Below are 16,057 nucleotides of genomic sequence, written 5' to 3'. Positions count from 1 at the left end.
TCATTTGATTAATTGTTCTTGCCAGATGGACAGTGAAGAGCAGTGAAAAACCTATTTTTCTACTAATATACCTCATGAGGGGAGGACAGGCTAGTAACAATTTTATTTAAGCTACTCAATTTAGAGTACTTATTTATATGGCTTGGTTCAACTCAGTGGAAGGAAATACTTAAGCTTCTCCCAGGATTATAACATTACAATTAGAAATTAATTTTGGGAAATCCCATTTAAGTTTAATAATAACTCTTCTCCCTTCCCCTCTCCTCCCCCTCCCCAGAAAAACAAACTTAGATCCTTTCTCCTGTTATGACTACTTGTGACAGTGTTCTCTGGCTCCTTTTCCTACAATCCATCTTTCTTTTATGCCAAATCTATATTTTTTCCCTCTTGAATTTCATCTCTCCAGTCAGTCAATGAATATGTATTTATTAAATGATTTTTTGTGCTAGACTCTGTGTGTGGTGCTGGGATTCAATAAGAAAGAAGGAAATCATCCCAATTCTCAAGGATTTTACAGTATAAAAAGAGACAAATATATATGTGTACAAACATGTATGTGTATATTACATAGTACTTTATGATATCATCCCCATTTTACAGGAGAAAACTCTTTCCTGACTCTTTTTCCAGCATTCTATTTATAGTGTTATCTACCTACATTATGCACAATTATGTGGTTAAATATAAGTAGTTTGAGGATACTAGAAATTGTGTGTGGGGGGTTGAACTAGAAAAAGTTTCTTACAGATAGAGTTACTTGAATTGATCATGAAATTTAAAGTTAGCATAAATCTCAATGATTTGTTTATAGTCAATTTGTTTGTTTGTTTTTAAAAAAGTTGTTTGTTTCTTCTCCCCTCTCCAGTCTCTGTATGTCTCTCTGCCCATTCTACTAGAGTGTATCCCTTTCCAGAATGAGAACCGAGAAAGCTGGTGCTCAGCCCCACAACTGCCCGAGGAGCTTCGACGTATCGTTTCCATCTATCAGGCCACCTTGGACCTCCTCCAGCAGTATGAGGTTCACCCCGAGATTGCCTCCCAGATGTTTGCCTACCTCTTTTTCTTCTCCAATACACTGCTCTTCAACCAGCTCCTAGATAAAGGTGAGGTGGAATGCGAGAGGATCTGTTCCTTCACAGGTATTTCTTTTTTGTCCCTCTTAACCTGTGGATTGTCTTTGAATAATAGAAACCATCACAAGAAAACATTAATGAAAAGTGTCTTCTTAAACCTTGGCTTTTTCAGGTATTTCCTATTTCTAATGCTTGTCAAATGTGTAAAGAGCAGAGGATAAAGAGTGGGAATAGTATAGGTTAGGCATTTGGCATGGTTTTCTAACCATAAAAATCGTGAGAGTTGAGAATTCATTGCCAAAAAGATGTGGGGAGTTGTCTTCTCTGGAATTATTTGAAGTGTATTCCTTTTATTATTCCCAGTTATGCCCAGTCAAGTGTCAGCCTTGAATTATTATGCTGATCATTCACTACCTTCGCCCTACACTCCTACTCCTGAATAAAGATGAAGAAAATCATGCAACTTCTCCCATTGGCTCCTCTCTTTTTGTCTCAGGCTGAGCAGCTTTGTTAGTGTCTCGGCTGCTTATACTTGGCTGTCACTCATCCCCTGTGGCATGTTGGGCACCCTCTGACCTGAGGACTTCGTCTTCTGACATCATCTTTTTTTTAAATCACTTTAACACGGTGTGGGCCTTTCTTAACAAAGGTACCAGAGTGGTTTGCCATTTTCTTCTGTAGTTTATCACCACCTGTCAGAACTCTTTGCTGTCACCTGTCCTAGGAAGTCCTGCACAGCATAGCTCGCCATTGCATTGTGCGATGCACATCTCTCCCATGACAAGGCAAGGATCCAGAAGGGTTTTTTTCAGTCACAATGTGTGTCTTTGAGAATTGGATTATAAGGAAAGCTGTGCACCAGAGAATGGAGAATGAGTAGTTTGGAATTGTGGTGCTGCACAGCAGAGAGCAAATCAGTGCTTTAAAAATTAATTCCATGTGGACTACTTGCATTTTTGTTTTTCTTCCCAGGTTATTTTTACCTTCTGAATCCAATTCTTCCTGTGCAACAAGAGAACTGTATGGTTATGCACACATGTATTGTATCTAGGATATATTATAACATATTTAACATGTTTATAAGACTGCCTGCCATCTAAGGGAGGAGGTAGAGGGAGGGAAGAGAAAAGCCAGAACAGATGTGAGTGCAAGGGGCAATGTTGTAAAAATTACCTATGCATATGTTCTGTCAATAAAAAGCTATAATTAAAAAAATAAAAAAAATTAATTCCAATAAAGGTCAAGTACTGAAGATAAAGAATAAATACTTTGGCCACATAATAAGAACTCATTGGAAAAGATTTTCCTTTTGGGAAAAGTGAAAGAAAAGTAGATGGCAAAGAATGAGATTAATAGTGGTATGGCAACAAAGAACATGAATTTGAACAGACTTCAGAGGTAGCAGAGGATAGAAGGGTCCATGGGGATCACAGAATTGGACATGATTGAACAACAAATTATTGGAAGAGTCCAGTACTAGCTAAAAAATAGAGTAGTGGATCATTTTATTAATGACCATAGTAATATAGTGTTTGATAAACCCAAAGATCCAAGCTTTTGAAACAAGAACTCACTATTTCACAAAAATTGCTGTGAAAACTGGAAAGTAATTTGGCAGAAACTAAGCATAGACCAACAACTCATATCATATACAAAATTACAGTCAAAATGGATACATGATTTAGACACAAAGGATATCATTAGCAAGTTAGGATGGCATGAAAATTCTCCTTTGTCAGGTCTATGGATAAGGGAAGAATTTATGACAAAACAAAATAACATTTATGGAATATAAAATGGATAATTTTATATTAAATTTAAAAGTTTTTGTGCAAATGAAACTAATGCTGCCAAAATGGAAAGGAAAGCAGAAAACCAAGAAAAAAACTTTACAGCAAGTTTCTCTGATAAAGGCCTCATTTCCCAAAACACAGAGAACTGTATCAGATTTATAAGAATACAAATTATTCCAATTGATAAATGACCAAAGGATATGAACAAGTCATTTTCAGAAGAGGAAATCAAACTATTCATAATTGTATGAAAAAATATGCCAAAACATCATTGATTAGAAAAATACAAATTATAGCAACTCTGAGGTACCGTCTCATCTCTATCAAATTGGCTAACATGACAGAAAAGGGAAATGAAAAATATTAGAAGGAACATGGGAAAATTAGGACATTAGTGCACCAGCCATGCAGGAGAGCAATTTGGAACTATGCCCAAAGGGTGATAAAACTGCATATCTTTTAACTTACCAATATCACTATTGGGTCTGTACCCCGAAAAGATCAAGGAAAAAGAAAACTTATATGTACAAAAATATCAATAGCAGATTTTTTGTGGTGACAAAAAAATTGAAATGAAGGGATGCCCATCAATTGGGGAATGGCTAAAAAAGCTGTGGTATATGATTGTGATAATAGTATTAGAGTGCTATAAGACATGATGAACAAACTGGTTTCAGAAAATTTTAGTAAGACATATACAAACTGATAAAAGAGCATAGATCCTAGGTTATACTGTAACACATGTAAAATGTATGAGATTGCCTGTCATCTAGGGGAGGGAGTAGAGGGAGGGAGGGGAAAATCTGGAAAAACGAATACAAGGGATAATGTTATTAAAAAATTACTCATGCATATATACTGTCAAAAATGTATAATTATAAAATTAATAAAAAAAAGAAAAAATATTCAGAACATTGATTTACTAAAGATCAGGGGAAAAAAAGAGCATAGATCCAAGAGAACATTATATACAGTATTGTTCAGTGATCCACTGTAAATGACTTAGCTATCAGATATCCTGAAGAGCTTGAGATGAAAAATTCTGTCTTCCTCCAGAGAAATATTTAATGGAGGGGCAGCTAGGTGGCGCAGTGGATAGAGCACCAGCTCTAATTCAGGAGGACCCGAGTTCAAATATGGTCTCAGACACTTAACACTTCCTAGCTGTGTGACCATGGGCAAGTCACTCAACCCCAGCCTCAAAAAAAAAAAAAAAAAAAAAAAAAATTTAATGGAGAATGAATGCAGATAGCATTTTTAAATTTTATCTATCTTCACGTTTTTTGGGGGGAGTGAGGTCTTTTCTTTTGCAACATGGCTAATATGGAAATACATTTTTCATGACGACACTTGTATAACCCATACAAGATTGCTGGCCTTCTCAAGGAAGGAGAAAGAATTTGGAATTTAGAATTTAAAAAAAATGAATGTTAAAAATTTTTTCACATGTAATTGAAAAAAAACTAAAAAATGAGGGAAAAATTAAGTCTTAGAGAATATAGCACATTATGCCTTTCCTCGTCTTTTCTACCTTGAATTCTAAAATAAAGGAAGAAACAATGGTTCCTATCAGTTTCTCTTCAGCAACCTGTAATTTATTCTTTTTGATTGGAATCTAGCTTGAAATGGCAATTCTCTTTATAATTTCTTCTACATTTGGAAGGATGAAGTTAATAGTCCTAAAAGGCATTAATTTATTAGTTCTGCTTTGGACAGACATTGATCCAAGTGCATTTCCCCATGCTTGATTCCTAGATTTCCTCTCATGAATGTTATCTTCTTACCAAGCTATGTATAGCTTGTTCCATTGTCTCTTTTTCTATCATTTTTTTCATTCTGAATAAGAGCCATGTACACTGATAAATCTCATTCTGCCAGCTCTCAATAATTATATCTAGAAGGTCCAGTTTGCATACTTGTATTTTTCCTTGCTTGTGTACAGTACTTAGCATAGCAGTAGTAAGTATTTAATAAATGTTTGTTGATTTATTGGTACTTTGTATATTTGTAGATAGATATCTAAGGTCATGAATTTTATAGTATCTTTAATGTTTCAGGAATTTAGTTTTTCACTTCTAGCTTTTTTTTTCCTATGTTCTTTTTATGCTCTGGATTACCAGACAGTAAAAATCTATATAGACAGTTTCTTCCCCTTTCCTTTTCTATTTAAATCCCTCCTGAATTTCTGTAGTTAAAATTCCAATCATCTCTCTTCAATTTGCTTAGTAAATTTTTCCATAGGAGTTGTATGATTCCCTTATCAGAGGGTAAACAGAATACTAGTTTTAATTTAAAAAATTTAAATTTCAATCTGAGTTGATCAGTAAGTTTCCTGCCCCTTTCTTTTAAATGGTATGCCATTGTGTAAGTCACTCTTTGAGTGTGGTTCCTCCTTTTTAAGAGACCATAAAAGCACTTCCATTATCTCTATCTTTTACAGTATTTTATAGAAATCAAATGAAGTAAAGTATATCTGTCACTTTTTAAGTCATAAAGAACTATTTGAGAGGTTAACGAGCATCTAGGAAAGGAAACCAATTATCACCAAGGGCCAATATGGCTTCATGAATAGATCATTCCAGATACCCCATTTTCTTTTTTAGTAGAATTACTTTAAACACATAAACTCTTTAAGATTTTAGCAAAGTATATGACAAAGTATTTTATTATTCTGATGGACAAGGTGGAAAGATGCAGGACAAAGAGTAGTTCAGATGAGGTGGTTTGAACATTGGTTGAATGGCTGGATCCAGAGTTACCGTTAAGGGTTCTGTCTCAAGTGCCCTAAGCTGTTAGGACCTGTGTTGTTCAGCATTTTTAGCGATGAGCTAAATAAAGACCTAGATTGTACATTTATTTGATTGTAAGTATTGTGATCATTAGGCACCATTTACCTAGTGACTTAGATCTAGTTTGTGGTTATTAGGAAAGACAATTAGCTTTCATATAGTAGATTATTGGTATTCTTTAACAACTTCACACTAAGGGAAGGGGACAGTCAGGTGGAACAGAATAAAGCTTTCTCAGCAGAAGGGTGATTAGGGAGGAGGGAGTATTAGGGGAAGGAGAATTTGTGTCTTTTTTATTTCTCTCTACAAACCTAGAACTTTTTCCCCAGCTCCCAGAGTCAAGTACTTCACTTATTTCTCCTCCCACAGGACCTACACTGAGTTGCTTCCACTGGCCAAAAGGGGTACAGGTTTGTGCTCGCTTACGGCAGCTCTTGGAATGGGCACAGAATATGGGCTTTGGGCCACTGGCAGAGCAGTTCTTCAAGAAACTTTCCTGCACAGTAAACCTTTTGGCCACACCCAGTGCCCAGCTGATACAGGTAGGTACAGATGATGATATTATGGAGGCAGGTGGAAGAGGTAGAGTCACAAAAGTCATGTTGTCTGGCATTTGGAGTTTGTTTTATTGTAGCTCTTAAAAGACTTAGGGCTTTTTTTGTTTTGTTTTGTTTTTAAAATAGTTGGATCATTGGCTTAGATTCCTATGTGTAAAGGGCCATCAAGACCTAAAATAGCTTTATAAGTAATTACCATGTCACAGAAAAATTTTTTTAAACTTTGCCTTGAAGGGTACTAGTATGAATAAATTAATAGTTTCTTCAGTTTGGTAGTAAAATATTTACATACTCTGGAGAGGTGGGCAATCTTAGAAAAAGCCATCTTCAACTAAAACCAAAATGCTAGATGACTTTACAAATCAAATATGTTAGGTAGCTTTTCTCTGCTAATTACTAAGTGGAAATTTTATATGTAGAAATAGATGGGATTGCTGCTTCAAAATGGCTAATTTAACATTCAGAACATTATAAAATAAGCCTTGCAAATAATTACTAAAATTAATTAGTCCACATTTCTTTAAGACACTCAGAAAATAAAACACTCAAAACTAGCCTTTTCTTTTTGCTCTGTATAGGACATTGTCTTAAGTAAATGTACAATGCTACATTGACTATTTTCCCACCCCCACCCCCATCTCTCAGACACAGCCACATTAGTTAATGCAATTTACTATATTAAAAAAGTCTTCTGGATGGATGTTGTGGCCAGCTGCTCACATTTGTGTTATTTGATCTCTTCTGATAACTAATCCTTCTCCCAAGAATGAATGCCCTGCTTATAAAATCATAAGGTAACAAATAAAAATGCTGATGTATCCCTTGTTGTTCTAACTCCCTGCTTCCCTCATACTATTTTGAGGCCTTGACTCTTAGAGCTTCCTCTTATCACTCAGATGACTTGGTCATCCTTAAGGACTCAGTTTCCAGAATTGAGCCCTGCCCAGCTGCATCGGTTGTTGACTCAATACCAGCTAGCATCTGACATTGGTTCTGTGACTGCTTGGGAGCCTTTAGATGAAGATAGACCCAAAGCCTTCAAGACAGGTGAGTTTTCCTGACCATATCTATTTTTGATGAGAAATGGAAAAGTATCCATATAGCAGAAGAGCCAGCGCAAAAGTTTTTAATGCTCAACCTCACACCCAGCAAATGGTTGAAGGCTAAACAAGGTGGTCCTAGTCAGTGCTAGAGGGGATGTAGATAGGCATACTAATGCACTATAGATGAAAGTGTGAATTGATATCTTATTAAACAATTTTGGAAGCCAGCATGAAATTATGATATAAAGGTAACAAAAAAAATCCATATTCTTCAATTCAGAAATCTCACTGATAAGTCATCATCCTCTCAGAGGTCGGAATTCCAAAAAAAAAACCAAATTTACACCAAAATATTTAGAGCAATGGCTTTCATGGTTGCAAAGAATTGGAAATCAAGCTTCTTAAGAAGGGACATTGTTTAATTCTTTGTAATTATGTGCCCAGGGCAAAGTACATGACATATAATATATAGTTATTAAATGATTGTTCATTGATTAGATTATGATTAGATTAGATTATGATTAAACAAATTTTGGTATAGGAGACTTTGGTTAAGGAAGGCCTATGAATTTGAAGCATAGCAAACTGAAGGTAACAATACATATATGACTACAGTAATGTAAACGGAAAGAACAGCCAACAGTAATTGAAGCACCAGCATACAATTATAATGGACAATGTTTGCACTGAAAAGGAGATATGAAAACATGTGCCCTTTCTCTTCTTTGCAGAGGTAGAAAGATTATAGAAATTGAATACATCTTATTTTGTCAGACTTAATGTTTTGACTAGTTTTGCTGGAATTTTTTCTTTTTTTTTTCCTACTATTTTTTATTTAAACTTTTTATCTCTCCATCTAACATACTGCTTTCATACAAGAAAGGTGATTGATAAATTGTTGTTAGATCTATAAGTCTCCTTTTAATCTATTTGTCCCCATTTTTATGGATAGGTAGGTAGGTCGGGGAACTATTCATTCCTTAGCAGTTGGTCTTATCTGTGGATAATGAACCCATAGCTCAAATTGCTTATTTTGCCTATCATTCTACCAAAAATCATTCATTTCCCAAAAAAAGTAAACAGAAAAATTTAGTATAGTATGTAAAACAGATGGCAGAAAGCCAGAGGCAATTTATGTGTTGTTGCTGAGGCAATTAACTTGGACTTTGACAATTTTTTTTTTTTACAGAGGATGTCCTAGAATCTTATGATAATCACCCACCCATTGTTCTGCCAAGTGGAGGGTTCAAGGTAGACTTGGAGGTAGAATGTTTGGATGATAATATTTACCGGCACCTTCTTTACATCCGCCACTTCCTGTGGAGCCTACAGAGCAAATCTTCCCATGCTAGAGGTCCTGAACCAGAAAATCTAAAGGTAACCTTGGTGGGTTCTCCATAAGGAAAGTGGTTGGTTTTGTTGCTTTTGGAAGATATCCATGATAGAATATTCACAATTTAAGGCCTATGGCTTTAGGTTCTGGGAATTTCTCAATCAAGCTAAGTTGACTATCCCAATGTGTTCTTAAAAGGGTGAGATGGCCTTCAAATACCTGTGGCCTAGTATTCCTTTATTCTCTTTTCTCAGCCTTACTTTCACCAAAAAAAAAAAAAAAAAAAAAAAAAAAAACCCACAACACTTTTATTGTTTTATGCTTCCTGATATTTTTATTTTATTTATTTTTTTCATCTTAAACCTATGGTAGAATTGGCCTATTCTTTATCTTTTCTTCTTCAGGGTTTGCATCACACTGTTCCTGAAGGGAACTCAAAGAGTCCAAATAGTCTAGTAACTTCCAAGGATGCTGGGGACCACCTGGATTCAAAGCATTCGGTGGGCACAGTGGCCAGGGCAGTTGGAGAGGCCAAAACCCTGTCTGTCCCTACCAGTGGGGTTTCCCAAGCACAGTCCCCTGGTAGAACCCCTCTTCTGGAGAAGCTAAAGCCCCAGAACAGCATGGGCAGGAACAGTTCTAAGATGAACACATCTCAAGGGGATTCTTCCTGTCTGTTGACCCCTCCCAATACACCACTCAACTTTGAACCCAGAAGTCAGGATTCTCTCCAGCCTTGTGGCAGCTGTGAAAAATCCCTGCATGAGCTGAAGAGGAATGGCCTTACTGCTCAGATCATGGCACAGGAAGGTACAGAAGGCCCTCTGGCTGAGGGCTTTGGTAGTTCTCAGTTCCTTAAATAAACAATTGTACCAAAGTTTCCATTAGACCCACCCACCCTGTTAAAACAAGAAACAATTTTTTCCACTCATGGAACTTAAGGGAAAAAGATTGTTTCCAGGAAAGTTGGGGCTTTTGGCTTTACCTTGTTACTGGGCTCTATGTCATAATACAGAAGAGGAAGTGTTAATCTTGGTAAAGAGAGTTTTCCAAAGACAGTCTCGCTTTTGGGGATTCAGTTGAATTTAATAGAGTTATAGACATCTCTGTGTGCAATTGAGCATTTTGTTTATCACATCCAACTGTAAATATTCCCAGAGTTTTCTTGGATTCCTATGTAGTCTTTTAGGGAAAAAGATGAACTAGTACCTGCCACATTTTTTGGTTAGCTCCAGGGAAGGTGATGTGTAGATGTCTGTACACACAAATAATTAAATTATAATGGGCTAACTACCCTGAGCCTTTAGATGTCATTGAGGGTCCCTGTAGCCCGAGTTCATTCATAGTAGTCAACTGTCTCATGGGGGTAGAAGAATGTGTAATATTTTTTCAGAACCAGAAAGGGAAACCTGAGTTTCTTGGACTAATTAGTTCTGTTTCTTTCTTCCTGAAAGCAAAGTTATAAATAGAATATGAACTAGAGATTATACCCCCCCCCAAAAAAAAAAGAAAAGAAAATTTTACTTCATAGGCCCTGTGATGGAGAATATCTGGGTAAGAATCAGTGGAGGGAGACATATTATTTTATGTCTATAATATTGCATATTATATATTGTATATATAATAAATATAAATATATAATATAAAATAATATTTTATAATTATGTATAATAATATATATATAATATTGTGTATATAACATAAAAATAATACTGTCAGTGAAGGAAACTGTATAATCACTGGAAGAAATACATAAGAAGTTAAGGAGATAAATCATATACTTAATCTGGATATAGAGAAAGGGTAGCACAAATATGTTCCAAAATACTCCTTGTACCAAAAGCCAGAGTAGCCAGTACTTATGGTTTGATTGAATAAGTTTATCCATGTGGAGGTAGTAATGAAATGAACTCCTTTGGGCCTGATTTTGACTAGAAGAGAGGATTCCACTGGTTACAGAACTAGAAGTGATAAACTTAGGAATAAATGACCATTCGACCATATCTTCTAAAAAGGGGAAGACATAGGCATGATCTGCCAATTACCTTAGATTTGGGGAGGGTAGATTTTAAAAATTTTAAAGGACAGATAAATGTTACATTGAATACAAAAGAATCTCACAAACATAGAATGGCAGAAGGTCTAGACTGAGGCTTCTTAAACTTCTTTCATTCACAACCCTTTTCTTCCCAAGAAATTTTTTCATGACTCCAGGTTTATAGGTATATAAAATAGGCAGATAAATCAAACATTTACTCATAATGAATCATAATTTTGCAACCCCCCACATTCAATTACATGACTCCATGTGAGGTCACAACCCACAGTTTAAGAAGCTTTGGGCTAGATGATCAACATTTCCTATGAAAAAAATCTGGGATCATTTTCAGTGGAGTAATAGTTTTCAATGGGAGCTAAAAAATGTGACATGAGTGGAAAATGCTAGTGGTATTCTGCTTTGAGGAAGATGAAGGATGATGCCTTAATCAAATCACATATGGAGAAAAAGGAATGTTCAGTTCTGGGTACTATGTTTTGGTAAGGACACAGGCAAGCTGAAGTGTGCATAAAAATGGGCAAGATGGAGACCAAGAGATCTACAGATCATTTCGCATTAAAGATAAGTTGAAGGAACTGGGGATGTTTAGTCTGAAGGAGAGTTGAAAAGAGCACAAAAATACTCTTCAAGAGTACTGTGATGTGTAAGAAAGATTGGCCTCCCGGGGGAGATTGAGGAATGATAGGTTAAAACCAGAAGACGGGTTAAACTTCTCAGACTATAACCAGATTAAAAAATAATTGAAAAATGTTTAACAAATAACAGCACTGATAATGTTAATTTGTGGTTTTCTAAGTCAGTATGTGGCTCACAGGGATCCATTTCTGTGAGAGTTTGACACCACTGCTGTATTTGAGCAGATCGGGGATTGATGTAAGGAAACTCCCTCAGAGTTGTAATTGATCCAAAGTGGAATGGGAATCTGAAGAAGTAGAAATTGACTCCCACTAGAATTCTTCAAGCAGGGACCAAATGACCAGATTTGCAAGAATTGCAAAGTTCAGGTGGAATAAGATGGCCAGTGAAATCTCTTCCAGTTCTGGGGCAGCTAGATGGTGCAGTGGATAGAGCACCAGTCCTGAAGTCAGGACCACCTGAGTTCAAATCTGGTCTCAGACACTTAACACTTCCTAGCTGTGTGACCCTGGGCAAGTCACTTAACCCCAGCCTCAAAAAAAAAAAAAAAAAAAAAAAAAAAAACAATCTCTTCCAGTTCTGAGATTCTTCAAAGGTTAAGGCAAAGAAATAACAAAATCTAACAATGTTAGCTGCTTATTAATATCTAGAAACCTCATAAGGAGAGAGGACAGTCTTGGAGGGGAATAGGGATGGGGCTGTCTCTGTAATAATAATACCTAAGAAAGCACTGGCAACTTGTATGAGCTGAACACTATAAAGGTAATCCTCAATGTAGGTTGAATTTTAAATTAAAAAGGGCTCTTCCCTTCCCAAGGCAAAGCAACTAGGGAAAACAACCTCCAGAATAATTGAATTTCCTAATGGCACAATAAATGCCCTAAAGGATGAGCACCTCTGCTTGTGGGTAGCAGCATTAAGTTGCTAATTAGAGTAAATCAATCAAATATGTGGAAGAAGTAATAGTGGGACATCCACCTGAGATATTATATATAACCTGGTATTTGTGGTAATAACTGTTAGTGTCTCATTGTCTTTGGTCAATCTCTAGAGAAGGCATTGAGGATCAGAGATAGTCAAAAGATGGGAGAAATGGGGAGCCTGGAGAATCATCCAGTTTACTGTATTTTTATCTTATGGCTTTTGTATAGTTAATTGACTAATAGTCCATAAGGTCTGTTATGTATATACTTGCATATAGAATTTTCTTACCTTCACGTTCAAATGTGCTGCTGCTTTTTCAGTGAAGCTATATTTTCTTGGTTATACAGGAGATTCTCCCACCCCCTTTGATTATCCTACCCCTGCTTCCTCCAGCCGCAGTTCAGCTACTGATGACTTCTGTTATGCCTTTGTGGTGGAATTGGAAAAAGGACCCATTGGGCTGGGGATGGGTCTGATAGATGGGCTGGTAAGTGAATCGGAGGCAATTAATCTTAGCCACTACCTTCTGGCTTGTATACCTCCTGAAAGAGGTAGACCTGATGGAGACTCTCTGATGTGTTTCTTTTACTTCCTAGATAATTCTAAGGGTTACTTGTTTCATGTCTGAGAGATTTATAGCTTTATGTTTTGTTAAAAATATTAAGTATGTGTGATGTATAGTGAGCATTACTATTATTATTATTATTATTTTATGGTTATACCTTCATGTTAAGAATTATTTTAGTCTGAGGAGGAAGAGCTACTTAGGAAATGATTGCCTGCTTATTAGTCTGCAGAGGGAAAATGGAAAAAATCAAACTGACACTTAAAACTATTGAATCACTATAGTATTTTTGTGGAAGAGAGCTTAGAAGAAATTCTATACTGTTTGTATACCTTCCACTCTGATTAAACCAAACCTCCAGTTATCCTTATTAATTGGGATATTTGAAAATTCTGGAAAATTTATTTGCTCTCCTCCTTAAAGCTTATACTGCTTTGTTGATCCAGACCTGTACTTTTTATTGGTATAAGGAATCCTTGATGAGTATCCACTTCCCCAGTGGATATTGGTAACTGTTCTGAAGGTTAAAAATCTTAAGGGTTCACATACCCAAAGCCAGCTCTCTGTTTGCTGTGCCACCCTGCTTCCTGCTCTCTTCCTGGAGATGATCCTACAGAAAGAAGGAAGTATCTCCCTATGTACTGGTTGCACAGCTGTCACAGCTGGAGAACCACAGCATTAGCGTACATGAAAATGTTACTGTTTTCTAGAAGTGAGAATTCCAGGCAGTGGTGTTCTCATGCACACATTGCTTCCTGCTGGATGTGGCTGCTGGTGTGAACTCTGATCTTTTACAGCACACTCCTCTGAATGCTCCTGGGATCTACATCCGGACCTTGATCCAAGACAGTCCAGCAGCCTCTGACGGGAGACTTTCCTTAGGAGATCGGATTCTCGCAGTGAATGGCACTAGTTTGATTGGCACTGATTATCAGAGGTAGAAACTTATATAAAGAAATTTGTATAAAGACTTTATTTGGGCTTCCGCCCTCAGAGCAGGTGTGGTAATCCAACATGTCTTCTATAGTTTTGGGTGCTTACCTCTTTATGGCGGCTCTTTTGTCAACAGAAAAATGGAACAACAATAATTGTATTGTATATCTGTCAATAAGCATTATTAAGTGCTTACTGTATACCAGCCACTGCTTTGTGAGCACTGGGCATACAAAGGAAAACAAAAACAATCCCTGTCCTCAGAAAAGGATGTCCTTATGGGGAGGGCAGTAGTCAATAACTAGGTGTGTAGAAAACATATCACGTATGATAAAAGATAAGCTGGGAGGATGAAAGCAATAGCAGATGGGGGCCAGGAGAAGCCATTTGCAGACAGTAGGATTGAACTGAGTCTTAAAGGAAGCCCAGAAAAGCAAAGATTTATGGGATAGTCAATGCCAAGGTAAGGAAATGGGAGATGTTCAAGCAATTGCAATTAAGTCTGTGGAGGTGGATCATAGCATGCATGGAAGGGAAGTAAAGTGTAATAAGACTGGAAAGCTTCAAAGAGAAACTGGTAATGAACTTTAAATGCTAAACAGAAGAGTTTATATTTCATCCTATAAGTAATAGTAGCTCATTGAATGGGAGTGTGCCATGATCACTTATTAAATCAGTTGTTTCATCCATGTCCAATTCTTCGTGACACCTTAAAGCCATGGTCAGATGTAGGCTTAAAAAAAAATCTTGACTGCTAAGAAGAAAAAAGGATTGGAGTGTAGAAACACTTGAGGCAGAGAAAGCAGTAGAAGACTATTCCAAAAGTCTGGGCAAGACACTGTGAAGTGAGAAGCAAGATGTGGCAAGGGATTGGATATGTGTAGGGAAAATTGGTCAGAGCCTCTGAGGTGGTAAGTCTGGTTAAATGGAAAGTTAACAGAACCCTCAATAGTACTAGTGAAGTTTAGAAGAAGAAAGACAATGATGTCTGTTTTGGACATGCTAAGTTTGTTTCCTTTGGGAAATCTAATTGGAGATGTCCAAAATGCAGTTAGTAATATGAAACTGTGTTTCTAGAGAGTGACTTGGGACAGGATAGGTAAATCTTAAGAATCTTCTGCCTAGAAATAATTGAATTGATGGGAATTTATACTATAGTATAAATAGGGTTAGGACAGAGCTTTGGGGGACACCTATGGTAGGGTATGAAGTCAGCAAAGGAGTAGGAAAGTGTCAGACAGGTGGGAGAATAGGAGAGATCAGTATCATATAAGCCTAGAGAGCGTCTGGGAAATGATCAGAGTCCAATGACAAGAGTGAGGGCAAGAAAGATTGCAATTGAGAGAAGTCCACTGGAATGAGCAATTAAATCCCTGGTAATTGAAGAGGGAAATTTAAGTTAAATGAAATTGAAGAAGCCAGATTCACAGAGATAATTTAGAAGAGAGAGGCAAGGAAGAGATAAAACATCACAAGTTCTTATGTGTCCCTTATTATGGTGACTTATTGTTGAGGTAACTTTCTTATTGAGTTTAATAGCTTTCCACTGCTACTCCCATTTCTTATTTGGATATTCTATGAGGGAAAAAAAAATCCTCAGGGTCATGGTTTTCTAGCTGAAAATGATGTTACTTTAGCTGCAACATGTTTTCTTAGGTATTCAAGAAGGGAGCCATGGTAATATAAAGGATTAAGAGAACTAGATTTGAAGTCAGAAACATGCCATAAAATTTCTACTCCTTAGCATACTCAAATTAGTTCTAAGATCTCTTCCAACTTAAAGTTGCCTGTGTCAGAACTACAGATTTAATGGAAATATTTCCAAGTCTTTTTATTTGTTTTTTACTTTTAAAAGCAATGCATTTCAGAAATTACTGCTCTACCATGAGCATTTATTCTACTACGTAGACAAGGCCTTAAGTTCAGGATACCTGTCACAAATACATGGAGAGGAGTTCATTTTTTTTCTGTGACTTGGATGAAGAAGCAGATGGTTGGCATGCTTATTAAATTTTCAGATGACATGAAAATAGGAGGGATGAAGGAACTGCTATCCAAATTGGCAAGGACTACCTTTTCATTCAGGATTGGAAATAGAAAGCTGTCTGAATGAACAGAGATAAGGAAAAAAAAAAAAAAAAAACTTTAGCAAGTGGGTCTCTTTTTTGGTGAAGAAGTATTAGCTGATTGTTAAGGGAGGATGTTCAGTGCAAAGTTAGATTGAGGAGCCAAATCCAACTAAGGAAAATGTAATTGGGGTAATTTTAAATCCTATTCTTCGGACTAGAAAGGCAACTGAACAAATACATAACAGGGAAGTCTAGTTAGAACTAAGTGCTAGACAAGTTGAAT

At 36.6% G+C, this 16,057-nt stretch overlaps 1 protein-coding gene across 5 annotated transcripts in view; it reads left to right on the top strand.

Moving 5' to 3' along the window:
- The window catches only part of RADIL (Rap associating with DIL domain), an 81,938-nt gene that overhangs the window by 63,610 nt on the left and 2,271 nt on the right, over positions 1-16,057 (top strand). For all 5 annotated transcript variants that reach the window (XM_074281209.1, XM_074281210.1, XM_074281206.1 and 2 more), the window contains 7 exons: positions 866-1,103; positions 6,025-6,197; positions 7,109-7,259; positions 8,445-8,632; positions 8,993-9,398; positions 12,555-12,694; positions 13,570-13,709. In XM_074281209.1, coding sequence (XP_074137310.1) covers positions 866-1,103; positions 6,025-6,197; positions 7,109-7,259; positions 8,445-8,632; positions 8,993-9,398; positions 12,555-12,694; positions 13,570-13,709 — 1,436 coding nt within the window. The remainder of the gene's footprint in view (positions 1-865; positions 1,104-6,024; positions 6,198-7,108; positions 7,260-8,444; positions 8,633-8,992; positions 9,399-12,554; positions 12,695-13,569; positions 13,710-16,057) is intronic.

This window comes from Sminthopsis crassicaudata, chromosome 1, assembly GCF_048593235.1.
Source record: "Sminthopsis crassicaudata isolate SCR6 chromosome 1, ASM4859323v1, whole genome shotgun sequence".
Lineage (NCBI taxonomy): Eukaryota > Metazoa > Chordata > Mammalia > Dasyuromorphia > Dasyuridae > Sminthopsis > Sminthopsis crassicaudata.
Note: the sequence above shows the minus strand (reverse complement) of the source record. Positions and strands in the feature narration are given on the sequence as shown.